This window comes from Cantharellus anzutake (assembly GCF_015039405.1).
Source record: "Cantharellus anzutake strain C23 chromosome Unknown EI90scaffold_99, whole genome shotgun sequence".
Classification (NCBI taxonomy): Eukaryota; Fungi; Basidiomycota; class Agaricomycetes; order Cantharellales; family Hydnaceae; genus Cantharellus; species Cantharellus anzutake.
In genome coordinates this window covers 16,288-42,870 of record NW_024067049.1, presented here as the reverse complement: position 1 = coordinate 42,870, position 26,583 = coordinate 16,288, and the positions used below count along the sequence as shown (strand labels likewise).

General features: G+C 51.0%; 3 protein-coding genes across 3 annotated transcripts; 1 reads left to right on the top strand and 2 right to left on the bottom strand.

The window, feature by feature from the left end:
- Positions 1–21,080: 21,080 nt before the first annotated feature.
- Positions 21,081–21,891, bottom strand: EI90DRAFT_3293277 (uncharacterized protein; the record flags this gene model as incomplete). Its single annotated transcript, XM_039067369.1, has 3 exons — positions 21,081–21,359; positions 21,411–21,556; positions 21,610–21,891. 3 exons carry the CDS (start codon positions 21,889–21,891, stop codon positions 21,197–21,199), a joined length of 591 nt encoding a protein of 196 aa, XP_038909697.1. The 3' UTR covers positions 21,081–21,196.
- EI90DRAFT_3083597 (uncharacterized protein) lies at positions 21,759–22,965 on the top strand (the record flags this gene model as incomplete). The annotated part of the gene is given in 6 exon segments (XM_039062069.1): positions 21,759–22,116; positions 22,127–22,353; positions 22,371–22,373; positions 22,408–22,431; positions 22,494–22,846; positions 22,940–22,965. Coding segments are annotated over 5 exon segments (581 nt in total), but the record flags the coding sequence as incomplete, so codon positions are not given.
- Positions 22,966–24,026: 1,061 nt separating this feature from the next.
- Positions 24,027–26,484, bottom strand: EI90DRAFT_2941968 (uncharacterized protein; the record flags this gene model as incomplete). Its single annotated transcript, XM_039055273.1, has 9 exons — positions 24,027–24,178; positions 24,266–24,423; positions 24,545–24,666; positions 24,756–24,856; positions 24,913–25,060; positions 25,124–25,564; positions 25,640–26,018; positions 26,096–26,262; positions 26,326–26,484. The coding sequence occupies 9 exons, from the start codon at positions 26,482–26,484 to the stop codon at positions 24,027–24,029; spliced, it is 1,827 nt and encodes a 608-aa protein (XP_038909695.1).
- Positions 26,485–26,583: the final 99 nt, after the last annotated feature.

Here is a 26,583-nt window from a genome sequence, read left to right as displayed (position 1 = left end):
GGATGGTGGTATCCTGCGAACAGCGAGCAAGCATGCCCACTACTGTGCATCTGCAAAGCAGATGGATCTTTGCGCACGGTAATAGACATGAGGAACCATAACTCAAACATGATCCTTGACGTCACACCAATGCCAGACATGCGACTGATCCAAGAATCAGTCACCAGAGCAACATACCGATCCAAGATCGATATGTCGGACACATACAAACAAATACACATGGATCCAGACAACGTCCATAGGACGACATTCTCCACGCCCCACAGGACGTACAACTCGAACACGATGCAGCAAGGAGACTGCAACGCTCCCTGCACCTTCCAGCGTGCACTGACCTGGGAACTACGAGGAGAAGTAGGCAGACGCCTACATGTCTGGTTTGACGATATATTCACCAGCACAAGCTCGGTGGAAAACCACAATAAAGCACTATTGTGGTTATTCACTCACCTAAAAGGGGCAAAATTCTACATAAGCCAGAAAAAATTCCAGCCATTTGCCCCAATCCTAGACGTTCTAGGAAGCCAAGTGGACAAACAAGGCATCCATGCTCAAGCAGATAAAATGGAAAAAATCCGCAACTGGCGAGAGCCAGTAGACCACACAGGAGTCCTAAGATTCCTGGGAATGGTAGAATATCTATCGATATTCATGCCAAACGTCAGCGGTTACACAGGACCACTGCAAACAATCTGCTCAAACAAGCCATTCAGGTGGACACCACTCCACCAGAAATGCTTTGACAAAATCAAATGTCTAGCATGCAGGGCTCCAATCCTGAAGCCCGTCCAGTGGAACCCACCGGAAAGCCTCTCAGAAGAAGAGAGGACCAAACTCCACGTCTGGGTCATAACAGATGCATGCCCAGCGGGCATGGGTGCATTAATTGGACAAGGCGAAAGGTGGCAGACTTGCTGCCCGGCCGCATTCATGTCCAAAAAGTTCACCAACACACAACGTAGGTACTTCGCCTACGAGCTCGAGGCACTGGGTGTCCTCGAAGCACTCATGAGATGGCAAGACAATCTCATGGGAGGCTGTGAATTCACAGTAATCACGGACCACAAAGCTTTGGAATATTTCAAAGCGAAAAACCACAACTCAGGGAGACACCTGAGATGGCAAGCCTTTTTCGCAAGCTTCAATTGCAAAATAAAATACGTGGAAGGCCACAAAAACAAAGTGGCAGATGCACTCTCACAATACTATGACTCGTCAACGGACGAGGATCTGCATTTCGACGACTATGTGTCGGCAGACATCCACCTGGACAAAAATGCAGAAGACATCATCCCCAACAGAATCAAGGAATACGAAGAACTGCTACTAAGCAGTACCCTGAGTAAAAACTCAGAGAGAAAGAGACTCGCAGCGATACATGCAAGAAATACCCTAGAGGAAGCTCTAGGGGGGAGCGATAACCTAGAGGAAACTCTAGGGGGGAGTGCCCAAAATCTGGAAGAAATCATAATTCCAGAAGAGAACCTTCGAAAACAATTCGAAGAAAAAGACCTCATTGAGGCAATAAAATCTGGATACTTGAAAAGCCAGATCCACCGGGAAATCCTAGAGAACCCGGGGAACTTCAAAAACTTCTCCATAAAAGATGGGCTGATAACCCAACTTGGAGAAGGAGGAACGACCCAAATAGTAGTCCTGAAAGGAAACTACGAAAGGAAGTTCATTCGGGGAATAATCCTCGAGAACATCCACGAAACACTTGGACACCTAGGATCCAAGAAAACAGTGGAAACCCTCCGTCGACACTTCTGGTGGAAGTCGATGAGAAAGGATACCCACAAGTTCTGCAGGTCTTGCGGAACTTGTCAAACGACAAAGAAAAGCACCAGGAGAAATCCTGGAATGCTTCACCCACTCCCGACCCCGGAGACACCATGGTCGTCAATAGCCATGGACTTCACAGGTCCATTCCCAACAAGCTTGGGATATGATTACCTCTGGGTAATCATTTGTAGGTTGATGTCCAACGTCCACCTAATTCCAATAAAGACAACAACGAACGCACTAGAACTAGCATTTGTATTTCTTCATGAAGTTGTAAGACTCCACGGTCTACCACACTCGATCATATCGGATCGAGACTCAAAATTCACGTCAAAATTTTGGTGCGAACTACACCGAATACTTGGTGTACAGTTGAAATTCACAACTGCATTCCACCCACAAGGCGACGGCCAAGCGGAAAGAATGATACAAAAAGTAGTACAAATACTACATGCGATGGTTAGACCAGACCAACACGACTGGGCAGTGAAACTGTCGATGGCGGAATTCGCAATCAATGCGAGCTTGAACACATCGACAGGATTTGCCCCATTCGAATTAATCTATGGCCATATGCCAAAGATGTGCCTAACAGCACCACTCTCGGACTACCCGGGAGTAAATGACTTCGCTCAAAAAGCGAAGGAAAACCTCATGGCAGCACATGACGCGATAATACATAATCACACTGCTCAAACAATCCAGGCGAATAAGAAAAGACACCCGGACCCGCCTTTGAGAAAAGGTGAGCTCACATACTTATCCATGGATAAGCTGAACCTACCCAAAGGCAGGGCAGGAAAACTAAAGCCCTTATACATAGGGCCTTACAAAATTCTGGAAACATTTCCAGAGACGTCAAACTACGTCCTCAAGTTGCCACCACAACTTGAACAACATGGAATCCACCCAAGATTCCATGTATCCCGGCTCGTACCTCATGAGCTGAATGACCAGGAAATCTTCCCAAATAGGGAAGTAAACATATTCTACGATTTTGGGGAAGACCCCGATCGCGAAGCAGTAGTTCGCGAAATCCTAAACCACGCATGGGTTCACAACGAACTCTGGTTTAAGGTCAAATGGGAACTAGGGGACACCACATGGGAACCCCTAGGAAATTGCAACAACCTCGTCCACCTGGACAAGTACCTCACCTTACAAAATGTAAGGGAACCAGAAAAACTCCCTATCAAAGAAGACAGGGAACTCTCGGCATCACTATGCCCCCAAAAACGGAGGCGGAGGAAGTAAAGCCGAGGGACGATGGCCCACAGCCAAGAGTGTGGGAAAGTTCTGGGCGAGTAACTTGCCCAGACAGCCACACCATGTACTAGAGATCACATGGGCTAGGCGAGTAACTTGCCTAGACCACGTGAACCACAGGCTCACGTGCAAAAGAACACACAACTGCGGTGAATCCCATGCACACAAGAACGAAAACCCCTCCCACCACCACGAGTAACATAACGACGAAATGTCGTTCTGTGGGGGAGGCAACCCTCAGTTCAATCCAAACAAACCACCGGATATCGAAATACGACAACCCGGGGAGCAAGGCTCCCCGGAACAACAACAACACCAGGTGCAGATAAGCGCCATGGATCACACGATGCACGCAGCACAAATGAGTGCTGCGAACCAACAACCATCTGCGTTGCTAACAGGCACCGCATACCCCCAGCCTCCCCAAAGAGGCTTCCAACCATACGCGGTGCAAACTGCACTGATGGCGCAACAAGCGCCATTCCAGGGGCAGCATTTGCTGCTGCAGCCCCAGGCATACTCCCCAGGGAACTTCCCTGGCCAGATCAACCCCTGGATTAGCCAATTCGGCCCAGGTCCAACAACACCCCAGCCAAATGCAGGCTGGGAATCAGCCATCACGTCAGCGGTAGCTGCTCAGACAGGTCAGCTCCGTGAGGAGCTGAAAGAGATGAAGTCCCTCGTAGGAGGGAGATGAGGGAGCGACAGCGGCTCCTTGTCCAGACCATCCAAACAGGCACGGCCTGATAACTCAAGGGCATCAGAAGACACCTGCGACCATTGCGCCCACTGGAGGCACAAATACAACAGAGCACGAAGAGATGCTGAGGGCATCTTTGACTCTCTGAAAGACACAGAGAGAGAAGTCGATCTCCAAAAAAGGGAGATTGAATTACTGAAATGCGAGCTCAGAGAGGCACGTGCACTGGCAGACCTCGCTGCCAAACCCATCATGATGGGGGCCTCCCAAGTCAGGGGGAGGGGATACGGTTCCGGGCCTCATGAGGCATGACCCCACATGGGGACTAGCACATCAAGGGGTGGGGCACCGACTATCCCGCCACCCCATGGGCAGGCGACCCTGTCCGGGTTGCATAAGGGCCCGCCCTCAGAGGGGCAAACCCATGTCGAGGGGAAGAGGGAGAGCGGTAGGCAACCGACGGCAGACCCTAAAACGGGGACCACTGCCAGAGGCAGCGGGCCACTGAGTACCTCAGCACCCTATGGGCAAGCTACCCTGCAGGGAAGTGTCCACATGTTATATGAGAGCACTGAACTCAATGAGTTCAGCAAAGTCGAAGCCCCAGTCGACATAACAATCGACCCCAACTTCCCCATGAGGAGAATAGCGGGGTCAGAAGCGGCGCATGATGCTGCATACGCTTGGTGGACAAGCGTGAGTGGGAAAGAATTCGTACACTGGTACGAACAGGCCAAAGCCGCCTTCAAAGCGGCAAGGTACACAGAACCCTTCGCGAAAAAGCAAAGGAAACCGAGAAATACTTCTTGGGACTCCTGAGTATCGCAAGACTCACGGAGGAATATAATTCCCCAGAGAATAAGGGGAAAATCTCCTGGGAAAGTCTAGGCAAAGCTGCCTACTTAAAGTCCCAGTTCAAACCACTCAGGACTCCTGAGGAACGTGCCGCAAGAACTGCAGAACGGGAAGCGAAAGCTTCCAAATACCGGGAAAGAGATGCAAGTCTCCATGCTGGACAACCAGCCCAACGACCACCCTTCCCCACGGGAAGAACGGTAGACCTACCGTACTCTACACCTGAGCCAAGCAGCTCAGGAACACAACAACCCGCTCCCACCCAGGGAGCACCCACTTCGTCGAGCCCACAGCCCGACAATGTAGCCCAGGCTACATCATTGCATCCAACGCAGCAATCGGATGTCCAGATGAACAACCCGGAGGAAAACCCTCCTCTGGGGCAATGACTCCACCCTTGAGAGAGGGGAAAGTGACATGGTGATATGCCATTGAGGCGCCCATGAAAACACCTTCCCCCAACTCGAGGCCCTGCACACAATACTGTATGCGAGGAACCGCAAGTAACAATTGCGGAAATCTCCACTCCATCAAAAGACCCACATCCACCACCACTCGTGTGTAAACACCACTTACACATGAACCCTCACAGAACAAGTGAGGAACACCAAAGACATACAACCTTTGGGTCGAAATTCATTTTCGACAAACTCCACCATTTTTTTTCTCTCCCTGCGATACCAATGTATTGCCGTTCACTTCAAAGTAACAGCCCACACTCATTCATTCCTTAAACCCCCTCTCTTTTCTTCACCAACATGTACAAAATCACCCACTTCAAAGTGGCAACAACAAAACACTCATTGATAATTCCAAACTCAATGTAAATCAATTATTAAAACTCTGTTTTATTCACTATCAACATTGTATGCGTCGCAAATGCAATGCAAGGGGGGAGAATGTCAGGGCAATAGCCCCGAACCCCGAGCCACATGTAAATTAGATACATATAGTCACGTGGGCAAGCGGGAACCTCCGGGTAACTGCTTACACACCACCGTAAAATACACAAACTTGTATCACTTACGGCCTTGTGTGCTGAGCTACCCCAAGACCTCACATGGAGGCAGTGGCATGAGGGTGTAGTGGTACAGGAGGGGTGCACAGTGCTCCTGGGTGTTAGACACTGGTCCAGGGTCAGCACCGAAGGTCGCTGTTGTGGGCCGCTATAGGCTGCAATGGCCGCGATGCCTCGAACAAGGCCTGAGGGTAGGGCATTTGGCCTCAGCAACTCTAAAGGGAGTGCTGTGCCCCCTAGCTGTCTCTTGGCCCTCATTTCAGACTCACTGGGGTTGCCTTGTTGGGGTCAGGACTTAGGGGTCATGGTCACATCGATATTAGAGCTAAGGTACAATAAAGTATCATACAGGATATATATAGGAGGAAAGAATGAATGGAAGCGGACCCGGGCCAAAGGCCGAAGGGTCCGGAAGCAAACAAGAATCAGGAGCGGGGTTGGCCGCTGTCAGGGACTCGTCCGGGGTCGAGGGGGTCCGGGTATAGCGTCCGGGACCGAGAGCCTGGCGGGGGGCGGATCGGGCGTGCGTACTGACAGGCCCGATGTGGGACAGTGGTCCCTGGCCACTTAGACTGAAGTGGAAAGTTGTTATTATTATTAAAGGAGAAATATTGTACTACTTACCTGAAGTGGAAAGTTGAGAAGAAGGCTACTTCTTCGGTTCCCACTTCAGGTTCGTTTATATACATGCGGCTTGGATCACATGACGGATGCCATGTCACCCTCGCACACAGCCGTAACCACCCGGGTGTCTCCGTGGGAGATCCCGAGGGTATCCGGTGCAGGCGCGCGTGCTGGGCACAGCGGGAAGTCGCCCGAGGTGCCCGGGCCGGGTACATGGTGGGCGCGCTGCAGATGGGTCAGTTGTACATTGATACAGAGAAAGTCGTCCATGTAGAATAAAGAGAGAATAAAGGGGAAGTAAGATAAGGAGAAACTGAGGAGGGGAGGATGAGGGGGAAGAAGGGAAAGGGGGAGGGGGTAAGGAAGGGTGGACTGGCGGGGTACCGGGTCAGGTTGGGCCGGGTGGAGCCGGGTCAGGTGGGTGTGCCCTGACAGCTGCATAGCGGCTGGCAATGACCAAGGGTCAAAACAAACAATAACAGATAAATAAAAGAAGGAGTGTAGGGCCGTGATAGCGGCGATGGTATCGTAGCGGCGCTGGACTCGGAGTTGGGCCGGAGTTGGGCATGGGAATGGTAGCGGCCCTGTAGGGGCCAAGTGGGTGGGGTAGAGGAGTCGCACTGGGCACGGTGCCAGAGGTGGACTCAGGGTGGGAAGGTTGGTGTGGCTGTGGGGAAGTTGGCCAGGTGCAGGGGAGCCTAGGGGCAAGTGGGGGAGTGAGCAGGGAGTCCTCATGGGGGATAGGGCTGAGGTTGGGGCTCACGCTCACATTTGCGTAGCAGGAATGGGCTCAGGCGGCATCAGGACAGGCAGCTAACAGGCCAGAATGCACGGCCATGACACTGGGTATGCAGGTGCACTGTGTCAGAGACCAGATTCGAGACGAAGGAATGTCTCCGTAACGGAGGGCTTCGGCCTCAGTGACTTCTGCCAAGAGCGCTGTGCCTAGTGACACGTCCGTGCCCTAACTTACTGACTGGCAATTAGAACCTAGGGGGGTAACTCTAGTTGATTTTTCTACTGGGGCGTAACCTATGTACAAGTGGGATATATATATAGTTACAGCGGAGACGGTTCCGCAATTGGCGGAGCCGAACGGAGCGGAGCTAATGGGGTTTAAACATTAGCCGACTGAATATTACCGACGAGTCGGTTCATGGGGTTAGCGGAAAGGCAGGCGATAACCCAGAAACGGAAAGGAGGGATAGGCCCGAAGGTGGGCTCTGCAGGGCAGGCGAGTGTATTGCCCAGCAGAGGCGGGGGTGCACTAGCGGACGTCGGAGCTGTCCGGAAGTCTTCGGGGCTCCGTACTTAGGGAGGTGTAGGTAATAAATTGAAATGAGGGGGTGGTGACCATCGAGGGGCGCCGAGAGGATTGCGGAATACGGGGGCTCCGAGGTTAGTGAGGGAGGAGCGGAGTTGGAACGGAGGGATCGGAGGGACCGGAAGTCGATGGCTGGGGATGGATATGACAGTATCCCCTTCTTAGGCCTGAACCCTTGAAGGCCCAGAATTAGTAAGACGAGGGGAGCTGCGCTTACAGGAAGAAAAGCAAATGAGAAAATAAAAATGAAAACGGAAGTGAGGAGCGGAGGGGAAAGGAGAAATGGGAGAGGAGTCGGGGTTCCTAAGGAGCTTCGGGTCCCGGCTTCGCTGGGTACCGAGAGTGGAACGCTTCGACGAGGTCAGAGGCGTGATCGAGTTCACCGGTGAGGAGCCATTGTGTCTCCTCATCGGTCCCTTCATAGCCTAGCCACTTGACCAAGTAGAGCAACTTGTTGCGTCTACGTCGGTCGATCTTGGAGTCGAGTATCTCCTCGATCTCGAACTCCATCTCGCCTTCGATTTCTATGGGAGGCGGAGGTGGCTGGTGGCAGTTCGGAATGGTGTTCGGGACGGATGGTTCGATCTGCGAGACATGGAATACCGGATGAATGGCTCGCATGTTTTCTGGCAGGCGGAGAGTGAGGGAGTGGGTTCCAATGCGGGCGATGATCTCGAATGGGCCGAGGTTTTTCTTGGAGAGCTTTTTGGAAGGTCGAGTGGAACGGAAGTACTTGGCCTTTACGTAGACCGAGGTTCCTACTTCGAAAGCTGGGGCAGGGCTCCGGCGAGAGTCTGCCGGGCCCTGATAACGGATCTGAGCGAGATGCATTTCCTTGCGAAGGAAGTGGTGGAGGGAGTCGAGATCGACGGAGTACTCTTGGGCACGTACCAATGTCAGGTCTCGCTCCAGGTGAACGGTGATGTTCGGATGGTAGCCTTTGTTGGCGAAGAACGGGGAGACGCCCATGGTGGCATTCGGAGCGTTGTTGTATGCGAACTCTGTGAGAGGCAGGAGTTCGGACCAATTGTCCTGCTGGTAGTTACTGTAAATGCGCAGGTACTGCTCGAGCGTCTGGTTCATCCGTTCGGTCTGACCGTCTCCTTCCGGGTGATAACCGGAGGTGAAGTGGAGGCGGATGTCGAGGGCCTTACCAAGTGAACGGAAGAAATGAGAGACAAACTCCGGACCCCTGTCGGAGGTGACGTGGGATGGAACTCCGTGCTTGGAGAACACATGGAGGAGGAAAAGCTTGGCCAGTTCCGGAGAGGTGATGGTATCGTGGGTAGGGATAAAAATGCACTGTTTGGACAGGCGGTCCACGACGACCAAGATGGAAGTGAATCCAGAAGAGGAGGGTAGCTGTTCGATAAAATCCATGGAGATGGAGTTCCAAGGACGTTCAGGGATGGGGAGTTGTTTGAGTAAGCCGTAAGGCTTATGACGGGGGACCTTAGCGCGGGCACACGAAGTGCAGGAGGATACGTAACTCTTGACGAAGTTACGGATGCCTGGCCAGGTATACTCACGACGCACTAGATCCAGAGTCCGGTTTTGCCCGAAGTGTCCGGAAAGTTGGTGGTCGTGTTTGTCTCGCAAAACGCGAAGACGGAGATCGTTAGAATCCGGCACGTAAATGCGATTGTCCAGCCTTAAGAGGCCTTCGGCATCAACGGACCAGCGGGAGTTGGGGAGGTTGGGGGAAGCGAGATGAGAAGAGATTGAGGTGTCGGAGGAGAGGGAGGTTAGGATGTCTCGATGAAGAGCCTCTGTGTCGACAAGTATGGCTGCTCAGATTACTGTGGCAGCTAGGAACGTAGCTCGTAAGGACGCAGTGAGCTGCTCCGAAGTGAAGACCGGTCGGAAGTTCTGTGGGTTGACGCGAGCGTAGTCCATATCCCCTTCTTTGGGGTAGACGTCCCAGCGTCTTGTCAACGCATCTGGTTTAACTCCGAGTCTTCCGGGACGGAATCGGACTGTCATGTGGAATTGGGAGAGGAACTCTGACCAGCGGGCTTGCCGCCGGGTCAAGAGTTTGGTGGTGGAGAAATACTCGAGGTTCTTGTGGTCGGTGACGACGTCGATTGGGGTTCCTGAACCTTCGAGGTAATGACGCCATGATCGGAACGCATCATGAATGGCGAGCAGTTCTTTGTCATGGGTGTCGTAATTGAGCTCCAGCGCCGAGAGTGTTCTTGAGCGGAAAGCGACGGGGTGAATCTCTCCATCATCACAGCGAATGGAAAGGATTCCGGAGATCGCGTAATCGGAGGCGTCGGTTTCTACAATGAGGGGGGCGTTGGGTAGCCAATGTGTGAGGATAGGAGCGGAGGTGAAGGCTTCTTTCAAGGTGTTGAAAGCAGAGCGGCAATCGTCAGAGAATAGCCAGGGGGCTCCTTTACGCGTGAGGCGCGTCAAGGGGACCACAATGTCGGAGTATTGGTGAATGAAACGCCGATAGAAGTTAGCGAAGCCAAGGAAGGATTGGACGTCCTTGACTTTACAGGGCTCGGGCCAATCTTGGACGGCTTTGACTTTCTCGATGGACATGGTGAGTCCGGAAGGAGAGAGGCAGTAACCGAGATATTCCGTAGTGTCCGTATGGAACTCGCATTTCTTCGGATTGGCGTATAGGCCGTGTTTGCGGAGTCTCCTAAGAACTTCTCAGACATGCTCCTGATGCGAAGCCATGTCTTCCGAGTAGGTAAGGATGTCGTCTAGGTAGACTACCACAGAAACGTCCAAGAGGTCGGCAAAGATCGTGTTGACGAATCGCTGGAAAGCCGCAGGTGCATTCGTGAGACCGAATGGCATGACAAGCCACTCATAGGAGCCATAGCGCGTGCGGAAGGAAGTCTTCCATTCGTCGCCTGCTGCAATGCGAACCAGGTGGTAAGCATGCCGGAGGTCGAGTCTGGTATAGACCGTGGCACGGCTAGGTGCGTCAAGGAGGTCGGAGATGCGGGGAAGTGGGTAGCGATCCTTTTTGGTGATCTTGTTCAGCCCTCGGAAGTTGACGCAAAGATGGAGGGATCCGTCCTTCTTGCAGACGAAGAGGACCGGTGCCGCGTGAGCGGAAGTAGCGGGACGAATGAAACCGGAGGCCAGGTGTTCGTCTAAGAACGCCCGGAGGGCCTCGAGTTCCGAAGGAGAGAGAGAGTACATAGTACCCAAGGGTGGGGAGGTGCCTTCCTCAAGGTCGATCTTTAGGTCGTGCTCACGGTGCGGTGCCAGCGTCGAGGCTTTGCTCTTACTGAACACATCCGCGAACTCGTGATACTCCTTCGGAACGGCCGAGAGGTCGACGGAATCGGTGTGGGATGAGGCAGCCCTCAAGCGGCTTTCCTCGGAAGGGATGGTTAGGCTGAAGGATACCGATCCTTCAAGTCGGCAAGCCTTCGCGAATGCGGAATGACTGACGAACTCGATAGATGGTAATGGAGGAGTAGCAGCCTGTGACTGAGGTGCTGGCAAAACATCAGATGGTTGGGTGTCGGACGACGGCAGTGTTGCCGGAGACGACGGGGAAGAGCTCGGAGTGACTGTCTTGGTAGGTTCGGAAGTTCGGAACATGATACTGCTTGAGACCCAGTCAATCAATGGATTGTAGCGGGTAAGCCAGTTGTGTCCTAGGACTAGGGAACATGATCCATCCAGCGATGTGACAAAGAAAGTCGTGGGGGTGATGTTTCCGGAAGCGAAGCGGAGGGGAATATCAACGGCACGGGTTATGATTGAGTTGGTGCTACCATCGAATAGGCGTAGTTGTAGGGGTTTGATCTGGTATGTCTTCAAGGCCAGCTTTTTTACGAAGGTGTCGTCGATGAAGCAGTCCAAAGACCCAGAATCTACGAGTGCGGGTACGTTCTCATAGGAGCGGAAAAGTTTATTTTGTGTCCTACTATTGGACGGAGGAGAAACAGGAGGAGAAGAAGAAGACGAGAAGCGGAGAGAGGTGGATCGATCTACGGAAGTAGTCGGAGGGGGTGGAGGAGAGAGTGGTACATCAGCAACACTATCTACAACGGGTAGAACATTGCCCGAAGGGTCAACATTGAAAGGAGAAAATAGACCATTTGAAAGAGAAAAGGAAACGGGAATGTGGAGGGAGGATAAGTCGGAAATGGAAGACGCGTTTAAACGCACTTCTTTGAGCGCACGGAAGGAAGGATCGCAACCCCCGGTCCGTGTGGAGTCCACGGGGGTGCGGACTAATTTTTTGCTTCTGCGGAAGCGGATCCTTGCTCCTCGGTCTGGGCCAAACAGGCCTTAGAGGCGCGAGAAGAAGACTTGGGACAATCCTTGACCATATGGCCAGACTGACCACAGAACATACAAAGTTTCTCGTCGAGACGGCGCTTACGCTCTTGTGGCATGAGCTTGCCGTTGTCTCCGAGTTTAGAAGAGAGGTCCGGTTTAACGGAGCTGGCCTCGGACTTCTTATTGTCCTTCGGAGGCCTACTACCGGAAGCGGAGTTGAAAGAGGAGGAGGAAGGGACGGGGTCGGAACAAGGAGCGGCGGTGGACTTGTTGAAAACGTTAGAGGAAGAGGGTTTCGCGTGACATGTAACTTCCGATTTACGCTCCCAATAGCGCGCATCGAGAGTTTGGGAAAGGGTGCGAAGCTCAGAGAGAGTAGAGGGTTTACCTACTCTGGCAATATCATCCTTGATACGTTCCGGCAATCCGTTGTAGAAGAAACGACGAAGCGTGGCTTCTCCGTAACCGTGAAGTTGAGAGGCGTGTCGATTGAACTCGACGACGTATTTGTTGATGTGGTGCCCGTCCTTCATGTCCAGTGTCATCAGTTGAACCTCGGCGTCGCCCACAGGATCGTGAGGGCCGAAGTTAGTTTGAAGTTCATTAACGAACTCTTGATAGTCGTTCATCCATCGCGGACAAAGCGTGGAATTCTGGTCGAATAACAGGTCCGGCTCGAACCAATCGAGGGCCATTCCCTTGAGGTAGGACTGCGCAAATATGACTTTAGCGTGGTCGCTAGCGAAAGCGAGGGGACGGTCCTGGAAGTTGAGCTCGCATTGGACCAAGAATACTCGGAGTTCTCGGGGATCCTTCCCGTCGAACTGTTCAGGTTCGCGGACCTTGGTCTGGAGAGCAGAAGATGGTCGTCGTCGTCGTCGTCCGGTGTGACGAGCCAGACTGGCAATGGCTTGGGCCAATTGTGCAATGGCCACGTTGGAGGTGGGTTCGGCATCATCAGTGGTTGGGACAGTGGGGATGGGAGGATCAGCAGGAGGAGGGTCGACGAAGTTGGGGACCTCAGAACCGAGTCCAAAGAAGTGGGCGGGATCTATGGGTTGTTCCATGGTGTCTCCGAAGTCGGAGTCTGCGACTGGTGATCGATTCCTAACGGGGCGCATGATCGGAGTCGATGGGAGAGGGGTTTCAAGGTTAGAGAAGCTTCGAAACTCAACTGGGTTTCTCGCCAATCGACTAGGACCAGGCTGAGAGGGTTCTGGGGAAGGTGAAGCGGAGTTGGGGACTAATGTGCGTAGTTGCGAACGAGTGCGAAGGACTTTTGGTGCCATACAAGATGTGTACTAGTCAGGGAGTAGAAAAATACTGTCAGAGACCAGATTCGAGACGAAGGAATGTCTCCGTAACGGAGGGCTTCGGCCTCAGCGACTTCTGCCAAGAGCGCTGTGCCTAGTGACACGTCCGTGCCCTAACTTACTGACTGGCAATTAGAACCTAGGGGGGTAACTCTAGTTGATTTTTCTACTGGGGCGTAACCTATGTACAAGTGGGATATATATATAGTTACAGCGGAGACGGTTCCGCAATTGGCGGAGCCGAACGGAGCGGAGCTAATGGGGTTTAAACATTAGCTGACTGAATATTACCGACGAGTCGGTTCACGGGGTTAGCGGAAAGGCAGGCGATAACCCAGAAACGGAAAGGAGGGATAGGCCCGAAGGTGGGCTCTGCAGGGCAGGCGAGTGTATTGCCCAGCGGAGGCGGGGGTGCGCTAGCGGACGTCGGAGCTGTCCGGAAGTCTTCGGGGCTCCGTACTTAGGGAGGCGTAGGTAATAAATTGAAATGAGGGGGTGGTGACCATCGAGGGGCGCCGAGAGGATTGCGGAATACGGGGGCTCCGAGGTTAGTGAGGGAGGAGCGGAGTTGGAACGGAGGGATCGGAGGGACCGGAAGTCGATGGCTGGGGATGGATATGACACACTGGCAGTACATAGAGAAAGGGAAAGTCAACCATAGAACACAGAGAGAGAGAGAGAGAGAGAGAGAGAAAGAAGAGGAAGGAAGGGAAGTGTCACGGCCCCGCAAAGTCCCCGCCCCTCTACCACTTTCTGCACCCCCACTCTTGCACCATTACTCACGCCCGTTAATCTCGCCATTGCCCATCACTTAGCGGCGCCGATAGTGGTTCCCGTTCTATGGCCCCATAGCAGCGCCCCCTTCGTTCTCCCGCCACCACTTGGGTTCCTCAACCATTCGGCTGGTACCGTGTTGTTCTATTCACTCGCTTAACTAACTAGCGGTTGTTATGGTCGCCGTTGATCCGTTCCTTATTGACATTCCTTTATTGATAATTGATTATTCCTTTATTGATATTTGATTTATACATATATTGACATTCTGATCCGCGCGCCTAGATTGTCGGCTTATCCATTCTGCCTCCCAACTTCGCCGTCCTCTGTTCCATTCATTTCTTCTGTTCCATTATCCTGGTCCTCATCACTCTTTAGTTCTGTCGTACTTATCATCTCACTCCCGTCCCACGCTGGACCGACTGGTCCCTTCTCTGTTCCCCTTTCTTATTTATACTTGTAGTTTACTGTCGATGTACCTCAGTTCGAATATCGACTAGAATTCCCCCCCCAAGTACTTTCATCCTAAGTTCGCCTCTCAACTTCATCCTCACTTGAGTCAACGTCGCCGCAAGGTCTTCCCCGCTAACGTGAAATATGGGACAGCCTAGAACGTGTGGCGCAACGCTCTGGCCAAGTCGTTGAAGCCAAAGTCCCAACCCCACAACGCCTTGCAACGGAGTAGTTCATTAGCTAAGTGACCACTCACACCGCCGTACTCCGCTCCGCTTCCCGTGACTACCTCGAACACAGTTTCTGACAGGAAGGAAGGGAGAGAGGTGAGTGGGGGTAACAGTGGGAGAAGCGGAGTAGGGTGGTGCAGGGTGCGGTGATGTCATATCCATACAATCCTGACCTCCACTCCAGGCTCCCAGAACTCCAAAATGGACTCTGGAGCCCCACTTCCCTTCCGTCACCTCCTTGCTGACTCCCAAGAGGTTATCCCACCTCCGGCTCTGACACCACCTTCAGTCTGACTCCGGAACATTCCGGGTCCAACCTCAACCTTGACACCTTCCAGATGAGCACGCAACACCTATGCTCCCGACTCCAGACCCTCTGCTCCGGAATCCCCTTTGCATTGAAAGAGGGCTTGCAGCTCTCTATGCTGACACAGCTCGTGGGGGACAACTCTCCCTAAACTCCTACTTTCTCTCTTGACTTCACTTAACTTGATCCCTAACTCCACAGTGGGTTCTCCAGGATTCTGCAAGGTCCAGGCTCAACTAGTCTACTACCCACTTGTTGTGGGCTAGACAGTTGCCCTTATTCCTACTGTTGGATTCCACTCACACACCCACTCTAGTGCATCCTAGCACCTTAGAGAATTTTGGGGGAGGGGAGAACTTCTTTTCCAAAATCCAGTATGTACAGGATTATAAGAAATAATTATTTTTAGAAAGAATAGATGGGGAATATTGGTACCATATGGCACCTGGGTACCTTATTAGGCAAAATAATAAAAGAATATCAATCAATAACTGAAATGATGGCAAAATATGAAAATATATGAAAATAAGCGATATCTCAACGGATTTACGGAATTAAGAGCCAAATTTGGAAATGAAGCCGGAGATAACTCTCACGCAGCCAATGAGCATTTTTACCAATTTATTAGATGCTGTGGGAACGAGTGAGGCTGGAATTCTGGGTTGCTGCTTGAGATTCCCATGCCTGCACATGCCCATGACTAACTTGCCCAACATAGAACTCCATCAATTCTCCACCGATTGGGATGTTCTTAATATCTCCAGAATTGTAGGAATTAGCACTATTTTTAGGTACGAAATTCATATGGCATTGTTGTTGATGAGCGACACTTGTGATCTCGGAGCTGGACTATGAGTAATGACTCAGTCTCAGCCAATATGCGTGAAGAACTGAGGGAAAAGGAAATGAATTCAAATGAATGAATATGTCCGTGGCCTGGCATGGATTAGTCTGAAATAATATAAAAGAGAAAAGGTGTTTGACTAAGTAGTCACGCTACCGCGGGAATGTGGCTGTCTGGGCAAGTTCCTCACCCAGATGTGGGAATGTGGCTGTACAAAAACTCGTCCGGCCTCCCATAGCACATGGTTCCTCCAACAATTGTTGCATGAATGGAAGGGGTTTTCTAAATGGTGGAAGCGGGTATCCAAGCTGGCTCTGCACATGGGCGATTATCCCACCTACAGCGTCTCTGTCTCCGGAACCTCCAGTCTTAGCTCCAACCTCAGACTTTGACCCCACCTCCACTGATACCCATTGTATTGGTTAGCCAATTCCATTTAATTACCCTTGCCAATATTCCGGAGTTTAACTTCTGAGTTCAGACTTTCTGAACTTACTTCAGACCTTGCAACTATTGCACTGCCCTATTCATTTCCACTATTCTCCCTCACTCCTATTTGGGCTGCTGCTTCCTTTCTATTCAGTCAGCTAGCCATTCCCCACTCCCAACCCCCTTCCTTCCTCCTTGGGCCTTGGCCTTTCACTCCTCCATTGGGAAACACCATTGAGTCAAACCCTTGACCCTCAGTGCTGTTCCTCCTTCCAGCTCCCTTTGTCTCCTTTCATCCTACCCTTGTTCCTTTTGATTCCGGACCCCTCCTTATGTACAATGTACCTAGTAACTTGTAACCTCAGTCCAAAATCGACTTGATTCCCCCCTAAGAGACTTCCCCTCTGCTAGATCCGAAATTAGGGACCCCCAGGACAACCAGCAATGGCACAGCGCTCCACATGAGTTGCTGAGGCCAAGGTCCTTCCACGCTAAGTCTCCGATTCTGCTCCGGAGTCGTCTGAATCCGCCATATCTAACAGGTGAAGGGGTCAGGTGGTGTGTGCCCTGACACCAGGGACCATTCTCCTGCATCAGGCCTGCCAGTATGCATGCCTGTTCCACACCCTGTAAGGTCTCTAGCACTGGGTGCTATACCTTGACCCCCTTGACCCCAGGTGTGTCCCTGACAGGATCCCTTTGTTCTCTTGTCTCCTGTTTCCCCTTATATATAGACTATGTACATAATTGTTTGTACCCCAGTCTAAAATTGCAACCAGAAGTCTGACTTGAATCCCCACTTGATTCACCCCCTCAAGACTTACCTTGTCATCCCTGAAATAAGGACCCTCTTAGACAAACAGTAGTGGTGCAGCACTCCCTTCTGAGTCACTGAGGCCAAGGTCCTCATGCATCAAGTCTTTGTTCCACTTCTGGAACCATCTGAATCTGCTGTTTCTAACAATAGAGATATAAGCAAGATGATGCAGTAACCCATGTAATTTCAATGTCAGAAATTTACATAATTGTGCCATGGCAAGTGAGACTGCAGAGTAAGTAATTATAGGCATACAGAGTTATCATAGGTGGTTGTGTGCAGGCAGATGTGCTTTTCAGTGTCCAGAAAATAGTGGCAAACTAAACCATATGGCATAGTAGTTGTTGGGCAAGTTTATATACTATCAAGCTTATCAAAGGCAGGTGAAATATTGAGAATGGAGACTTTTCCAGATTCAGTTCCAAAAGCTGTAAGACTTCCATGGGAAACAAGAGTGGTTAGAATATTAAGGGGTATAGCAAAAATATAAGTAGAGCCAATGCAAAGCCATTGCCCTTCCATCATGTTAAGTATGCCAAAAGCCTCAGGAGTCACCAAACATGGGTGGCTCTCATGTGTTCTGAGGTGATTCCCAGTGTGGGGGTCCCACAGCCTGATCGTATGATCATCTGATGATGATGCCAAGAGTAATCCATCTGGAGAGAAGGCCACAGATGTCACCCAATCAGAATGGTCCTCAAGTGTCTTGAGGTGGCTCCCAGTGTGAGGGTCCCACAGCCTGATGGTTTCATCATGTGATGCTGATGCCAGGAGCAATCCATCTGGAGAGAAGGCCACAGATGTCACCCAACTAGAATGGCCCTCAAGTGTCTTGAGGTGGCTCCTAGTGTGAGGATCCCACAGCCTAATGGTATGATCATATGACGCTGATGCCAGGAGCAATCCATCTGGAGAGAAGGCCACAGATCTCACCCAATCAGAATGGCCCTCAAGTGTCTTGTGGTGGCTCCCAGTGTGAGGATCCCACAGCCTGATGGTATGATCATCTGATGCTGATGCTAGGAGCAATCCATCTGGAGAGAAGGCCACAGATATCACCCGATTAGAATGGTCCTCAAGTGTCTTGAGGTGGCTCCCAGTGTGAGGATCCCACAGCCTAATGGTATGATCATCTGATGCTGATGCCAGGACCAATCCATCTGGAGAGAAGGCCACAGATCTCACCCAATCAGAATGACCCTCAAGCATCTTGAGGTGGTTCCCAGCATGAGGGTCCCACAGCCTGATGGTTTCATCTTGTGATGCTGATGCCAGGAGCAATCCATCTGGAGAGAAGGCCACAGATGTCACCCAACTAGAATGGCCCTCAGGTGTCTTGAGGTGGCTCCCAGCATGAGGGTCCCACAGCCTGATTGTACAATCATGTGATGCTGATGCCAGGAGCAATCCATCTGGAGAGAAGGCCACAGATGTCACCCAATTAGAATGGCCCTCAAGTGTCTTGAGGTGGCTCCCAGCATGAGGGTCCCACAGCCTGATGGTACAATCATGTGATGCTGATACCAGGAGCAATCCATCTGGAGAGACAGCTACAGATGTCACCCAATTAGAATGGCCCCCAAGTGTCTTGAGGTGGCTCCCAGCATGAGGGTCCCACAGCCTGATAGTTTCATCTTGTGATGCTGATGCCAGGAGCAATCCATCTGGAGAGAATGCCACAGATGTCACCCAACTAGAATGGCCCTCAAGTGTCTTGAGGTGGCTCCCAGTGTGAGGGTCCCACAGCCTGATGGTATGATCATCAGATGCTGATGCCAGGAGCAATCCATCTGGAGAGAAGGCCACAGATGTCACCCAATTAGAATGGCCCTCAAGTGTCTTGAAGTGGCTCCCAGTGTGAGGGTCCCACAGCCTGATGGTATGGTCATCTGATGCTGATGCCAGGAGCAATCCATCTGGAGAGAAGGCCACAGATGTCACCCAACTAGAATGGCCCTCAAGTGTCCTGAGGTGGCTCCCAGTGTGAGGGTCCCACAGCCTGATGGTATGATCATCAGATGCTGATGCCAGGAGCAATCCATCTGGAGAGAAGGCCACAGATCTCACCCAATCAGAATGGCCCTCAAGTGTCTTGAGGTGACTCCCAGTGTGAGGATCCCACAGCCTGATGGTTTCATCATGTGATGCTGATGCCAGGAGCAATCCATCTGGGGAGAAGGCCACAGATTTCACATGATCCGAATGTCCAGTCAGAGTGGCAATGCTAGAGGGCCAATCTGAATCATGCCCATTATGCACAATTACAGTTGGATTGGGTCCTTGTTGGAAACCTCCCAAGAGCTGGCTATTGATGGGAAGGAATGGTAAAACAGACTGGCTGATGTGTGCTGCACTAGCTTCAATGGTTGGGGCATAGGTCAAAATCATCTGGAAGGCTTCATGAAAAACAGGGGCAATGTGAGCCAGGAGACTTTTTGATCTCTAATTCAATAGTCAGTACTATGATCATCAATCAAGTAGCCTGACCACTGACCATCCAGGGAAGGATTTCCTGTATACCCCTAGCTGCATCACCCACACAACCCATCATGCTCATCATGGCAATCCACCGTAACAATAGACCCTTTCCCACATTATTCCCAAGACCAGTGAGCCTCTCCAGCATATCCCTAACCTCACCATCAACCTGCTGAACCTTTCCCAAATGGGATGTCCAAAAGCGGCATGCATACTGCACTTCTTCCCCCACTACTGAGGTAAGCTTGGCACTAAGATTCTCCACACCTACATTGAGCGAATTCCATGGAATAATCTCATCTACTGCAGGAACAAGCTTCTCATTGAGAAGATTGAGGCAGCGAAGGGCCATCCACCTCCCATGCTTCTCCACATCAACCCTCACTTCAAGATCCTCACACCGTTCCATGATAAAATCCGGAAAAGAAGGGTGATAGATCTCCACTTTTCCCTCCAGCTCTGAGGGTAGTGGAATAATGGATTGTATGCGGGTTAGCAATGGTTTCGGATCAGGGACTGTGGCGAAAGTGCCAAGTGCTTTCATAGGCAATGGATCTTTCAGCAGAACAACAGTATGGAGAAGATGGTAAAACCGGGGACGTATATCTTGAGGGATTCCATCCACACCCGTGGACAAGACTGTTTTATAAAGGCTGTCCAGGTCAGCATAAGGACTTGCATCAGTCGGATCTGCACCACCCAATACAGCGCACAGTCGACGCTCAGGATCCATAGCCTTATCATCTCCGATGAACTTGGATGCGGTAGCAGCCCAGATGAAGAGTCCGCCAGCTTTCCTTGTGAGATCTAAGACAGTTTGGGATGAAGGCCACTCATCCTGGATGATATCACTAAAATCTTCGCGAATAGACTTGAACCGGTCTTGGAGATATAGCTCAATGTCGTGAGAAACAATATTCTTATCAACTTCATGAACTACAACCTTGTCGATGTTTGCGGCCTGGTTGAGCTTGACAGTGATATGGCGCTCCGGGCGGCTTGTTATGAGTATACGGAGGCCAGGGATGCCAGTGCAGCAGTCGACAAGGTGACGGAGTATTCCTTTCGCACCGTCTGCTTCGTCTCGATTACACTCATCTAGAGCGTCAATCACTAGTAAAAGAGGTGCCGAAAGATCGACGCGTCGAAGGGGCACGAAGAAGAGGTCGGAGCATTGGGTTGCAAGGGAGGCACGGGCAAGCTTCTCATCTTTCTTCAAGGCTTCCGCAACAGCCGCGCCGAAAGCCGAAAGCTTCTTGGCGAGGTCCCGTACAATCGTCCCAAGGAAGAATTTCGCACTGGACAACCCTGCATGTTGACGGACGAAAAAGAAGCTTGACCCGAGAAGGCCAGACTCCTTGGCGTACCGCGCCATGGTGCAAGCGATGGTCGACTTGCCAATCCCGGCCAGGCCGTTCACCCAGAACACAGATTTACTTGTATCGCTGATTGGTCGGTGCAACCATTGCTTGATGTGATCAAGGATTTCGGTTCGCGTTCCGGGGAAACAGTTGGATGGGGCGCCCTGCCTGCTGGTGTCATAGCCGGCGTCAAGTGTATGAGAAAGAGTGTTAAGATGAGAATCCAAGCGAAGTTGCTACACTATTGGTTAGCTTGGGAGCTAGGAGGATAACTGTAAACCGAACCGCACCTCAATCCCTAAGGCAAGTCGAACTACTTGCGCAGCCTATGTCCATTAATTAACGTTTGATGCATGGCTTACACGTCGTGGAGAAAACTTACTTGAAAGGCCCTCACAGCATCACGTATCCCTTCCCCAGCTTCCTGGACATCGCCGCCGATTTTGTTACGATCCGCCCACCGCTGAACACGACTTTGGCCCTGGTGCGATTTTAAGGGCGAGATAACCTCATCCAGATTACTGACAGGGGAATTCAGAATTATTCCGACTCCGAGATACTCTCAAACGCACGCCGACAATGCATCGATTGCTTGGGCAAGCTCGGGTGGAACAGCACCTTTTCCCTTATACTGTTCCAGCGGCTCCGATACGGACCGGTTAAAGAATTTGACACTGTTCTCGAGTTGACTGATCGCATCGGCGTTGCCACTAACTTGCTGTAAGATCCGGGCATTAAGGATCCGCTGGCGCAGTTCTGGATCTCACTCACTTTCAACTGATTGACTACTTCAAGGAAGCCACTGATCGCGCTCTTGAGTCCAGGAACCGGGACACTATCGAGAGTCTTTTCAGCGATACTCAACAAGCTCAGAACACCATTCCACGTGCTGAGTCCCGTGTTGAGTCCCGTGTCCCAACTTGACGATGGCAGCGTGGTTGTGGCAGAGGCCCCTGCAAGTGGCAGACTTTGCGATGATGTATCTTTCTTCTTGGAGAATTTTTCCTTGAGTTTCTCCTTGCCTTCCTTGACTTTCCTGAACATTTTGGACATATTGCAACGACGATCGAGTACAGCCCCTTCAAGTCACCTAATCAGGAAGCCCTTAGAGTACAATAAGCGCCGTTCTGGCGGTTCTACGTGAGCTAATATGCAAACACCCCGTACTCGATCTCACGCTGCAACTCGCGTTGAGCTTTGCTCTGTTGGGAACACCTGCGATATGATCGGAGGAGTTAGCAAAACTACTTAGCTAGGCCGGTCTCCCTTTGCATAGTTATATATATCCATTGAGGCATCAACCCAACGCGATGACGAATTAATCATGCGGAAATGCGTAGCCCAACAGATAGGAGATTCAATGGGGGTTTTTGTGGGAGGACATGGATAAAGCCCACTTATTTCGTCAGCTCCACCACAATCAGACACTCTCACCCGTTTCTCCCCGATGTTGTCTCTCTCAAACCAATCTACGCCTCCCGATCAGCTAATTTCGGGCACCGTTCTCGATATCTTAGTACGCCGATGAACGAAAGACAATCGGCCCCGCCTAACTAATACTCCCTAGAATCCACTGTCCAGACAAACCTAAACGCGCGCGTCCTGGGCCATACAATCGCGTTGGACCTCACTGATAAACCTCAACAGAAGTGAGGGGCCGCTTGTATCACTGCTTACATACTGTGGCATGCGAGCCTTCCTTAGTCTTGGCTTTGCCTTTCCCTCGCGTGCTAGCCGCGTTTGGTACGCCACTTATCATGTCAATGGAAGACCTTCGTTCGTTGCTCCTGGTTTCTGCTCATATTCAGCACATTCCTCCGTCTCACGATGTCTACCATTCTCCATCCTGCTACTTCACTCATTCAATTTCATCATGGGCGCTTACCCTGACGCGGTCGTTTTGTGGCCATTGCTATCGACGCCGAGTTCAATCAACGCCACCGATGCCTACCCCGTGTATCACTCACGTTTGCCATCCTCCACCATCATCCGAGTCGACGCCACAAATCATCGTCCTTGCAGTCTATTAGTGCGAAAAGTTTCTCGTTGTACAGTGAGTAGTGGCCTGTTCCGTTGTTGCTCTCACTTGATATCACATCAGCACCTTCACGTTACTTCCTGGCTGCCTTTGCGTAACGTGCAATGGACCCAGTGGCAAATGGCTCCACCATCCCCCAATTGTATTGCTACAAGTATGGGGCCCCCCATATATTATTCAGGGGGGTAAACATAATTCCACAATTGAGTGTATAGTATAACACTGCAACACAGGTAAATTCCGGGGGGCCCCCATACTGATAGCAATACAATCAGCCTAGTCAGCCATCTAATGACGGCCTATAGAGGGGAGATGGCTGACTAGGCTGTACCTCCTACCGCATGACCGCATGATCCAGGATCGGATAATCCTGACCTTTGCTTAGCGTTTCCTAGATCAACTAATTGAAATTCAGTTATGTCACGAAGCAGTTACCAATCTGGGAGAAAAGTCACCGTATTGTCCGTGACACAACGTACAGTTTTCAGAATTGGATTAAAAAGACTGGGTTCCATCGTCTGTCTAGCCGCTGTTGCTTGTTCATCAGCACGGTCGAGGCGTACGTCCGTCTCTTTCAGTCTCGTTCGATTTCTCAGAGAGATCCTTTGCTCGGGAATCGGGACGTCGCACGCCCCCCCCCCTCAGACTGCATGAGTTTCGCTTGTTTCAGGAGCCTTGTTTGGAAATTGCCCCAAGTCTATCGCATCCGAATACTATTTCTTTTTGGTGGCGGAATAAGGAGAGGTTCGCAGTCAGCGAATGCGGAAGTCATGAACCGGTATGTACAACTGACCGCTGGGGGTCATCGATGGCAACCCAATAATACCTTCCACTCCCTTGGGTCATGATTAACCGTAGCTAGCGAACTCCAGAAGTTGGATTTGAACCCGTAGTTAATCTTCGTGGGGTGTTTCAGAGTCACCAAGTACCAAAATAAAACAGTTGTTTCTGGCTCTCGTTTCCCACTTATATTCCAAAAAGACTGCAGCGATGTAGTAAGAACATTAACGTTGTGAAATGCACTCGGAGAACCGAGTCACAAATAAGTGCAAGCAATATGAAAACAAAGTCCCCAAAGACAACGGGACCAAAGATTGAGGGAGAAACAAACGCAAATATTCATCACTCGTTGTCGGCAGTTCAGCAACATTCATGCTGCGGCTTTGATGATATCCGCAGCTTTCTCCGCAATACCATATATCGTACTCGACAGATGTGCGCTCACTTGAAGCGGAAGGATCGATGCATCGATGACACGAACGTTCTTCGTATCATACACCAATAAATGACCGTCGACAACACCTAAAAGCAACAGCATTATATTCCGTTTTGAAGCCGATAGAAATAGTGGCATCAAACTGCGCTCGTGCCGTGCTATTAATCACATACCTCCCAAAGCTCGATCCATCATTGCGCAGGTGGCGATAGGGTGACTCACGGCCACGAACGTATTATTAATCCAACTCGACCACGCTTGATCCGTCCCATGTTGGGCGTTATCAGGAACAGCAGAGAAACCAGGCGAAGTTTCGCCTTGCGTCAACGAGCTGTTCGTTCGTGGAATTACGATACCGTATTAGTTCGCGGCACACAGCACACACAAAAGGTGGGTATTTTGGTTATTATGTATACGAGGGAACGTGGAACGTGGAAAGCTAACTAACTAACCTGAGAGGGGTAGTTTGGAAGAGCCGACGAACGAAACGACCGATGGCAACTTGGACGCTCAAGTCAAAATCAATGGCGAACCAATTGACAGTTGTCTGAGGCTTCTCGAAAGGGTTGCTGGACTGTACTTACATTGCGCACGTGTGGTAACAATACCGCGCAAGTTAAGAATAATAACTCGTTGTACGTAGGCAAGATGATCATGACGCACCGTAATTCTGACGTTACCACGAGAAAAAGGAAGCAGTGGCCAGTTTGCAGTTCCAACTTTATCAGGGTATCCAGTAGCGGAGAAAATCTCAGCAATAGGCGCTGTTGAGGTAACATCAGTGGATTAGCAGCGATTGTGCGGACAGAAGAAATCGCACCGTTGTTATAGATGATAAGGTTGGCCTGAATCTGGTAGATCTTCTGCAAAGCTACCGCAGAAAGAGCATTGCCAGCTTGGGAGGAAGCCCAAGCGGATAAGGACGATTTAATGTGCGTAACCATCGTCTGAGCACTGCTCCCGAATAACTGGAAAAGAAGACAATGTGAGCGGTGCCGACCAAGTGTGTTTCATTTATACTGCCAAATTACTTGATAAATATTAGGGAAAGCAATGACATCCGATGGTCCACTTCCTCCCACGTTAAAACCCGTTCCCCTGGCACCTTGAGCAGTCAGACTCTGCTCCTGTAAATTCTTCCCAACAGTAGGAAGGTTCACGACAGTATTGATCCCAAATCGCGATAACGCGGTCGGATCGCCTACACCGGAAAACTGAAGGAAAGCAGGAGATCCGATAGCACCCGCAGCAACGATAACCTCTTTTCGAGCGTTTGCGATGTACCTCGCTCCGTTGGACGTACCAAATTGTACACCCGTTGCGATACGAGGGAGGGATGTGGATGGGTTGAAGATGATCTTGGTGGCTTGTTGTCCAACCAGGACCGTCCATCCTTTACGTTTGGTCTCGACGGGAGTGAGGTATGAGGACGCAGATGAGGAACGATGGTCTCCATCGGAGGGGTTTATGGACTACATAATAGAATCGCAGCAGGAACATCCGCATCAGCAGCACTGTTACATAAGAAAGGGTTATAACTCGCTTACATTAGGAGTGAACGCAACACAGTTGGGTTGGCCCCCATTCAAATCCCTAGATTTTGCCACCCCGAACTTGACTACGGTATTCGCAAATGCCTTTTGCTGGGGTCCGCCATACATTTTCTGAGGAAAAGCAACATTCACAGGGCCAAAACTTCCATGATAGCTAGCAATATCATCGGCTCCTTTAGCCCGTTGAGCAGCAGATGGAGGGTTGAACTTTTCTGCTTTACGCATGTAGGATGAAAGGGAAGCCCAATTCCAACCTAGATTGGCGGATTGGTCTTCAGGCGAAAGGAGTTGGGTTAGGGCATCGTATTGTGCTTGTGTTCCACGCGTCCAGGTAGCACCGTTGATGGATGAGCTACCGCCTAAAGTTTTTCCCCTGCGTTAGTTACAAGATACTCAATACCGTCAGTTGTTGCGACTTCAACAAGTCGTGAGTCTTAGAAGAAAACTCACGCCCGGATACTCCTCCCACCCTCAGCGGGGTAACTCCAGTCAAGAGAAGAGAAGTAGGCTTGTCCAAATTGGTAGATGTCGAACACGCGTGGATCGTTTCGATCATCGTTTCCGGCTTCGATGACCAGGACCGTGACCGCCGGGTCTTGCACGAGCCGTCCGGCCACCTAGAGAACTCGGATGCACCAGCGGTGAGCACTAATGTGTGAATAAATAGATACTGAACTCACCGTCAATCCCGCTAGACCGCCGCCAACGACAATATAGTCATATGTCTTGTTGGAAACGAGCTTCGGGTCAGAGATGACGACGGCGGCGTGTGCCCATGGGGTGAGGCGCAACGAAAAGACGAGACCAAGAATGAGTCTGGCTGCAGAAGGAACAGCCATAGTAAGAACTGGAGAACGAATAAAAGTCGAGGTCGGGTGTGCTCAAGAACGTTTAGTCAGTCAAAGAATACGTTCACCACGGCGGGTTCAGATGACCAG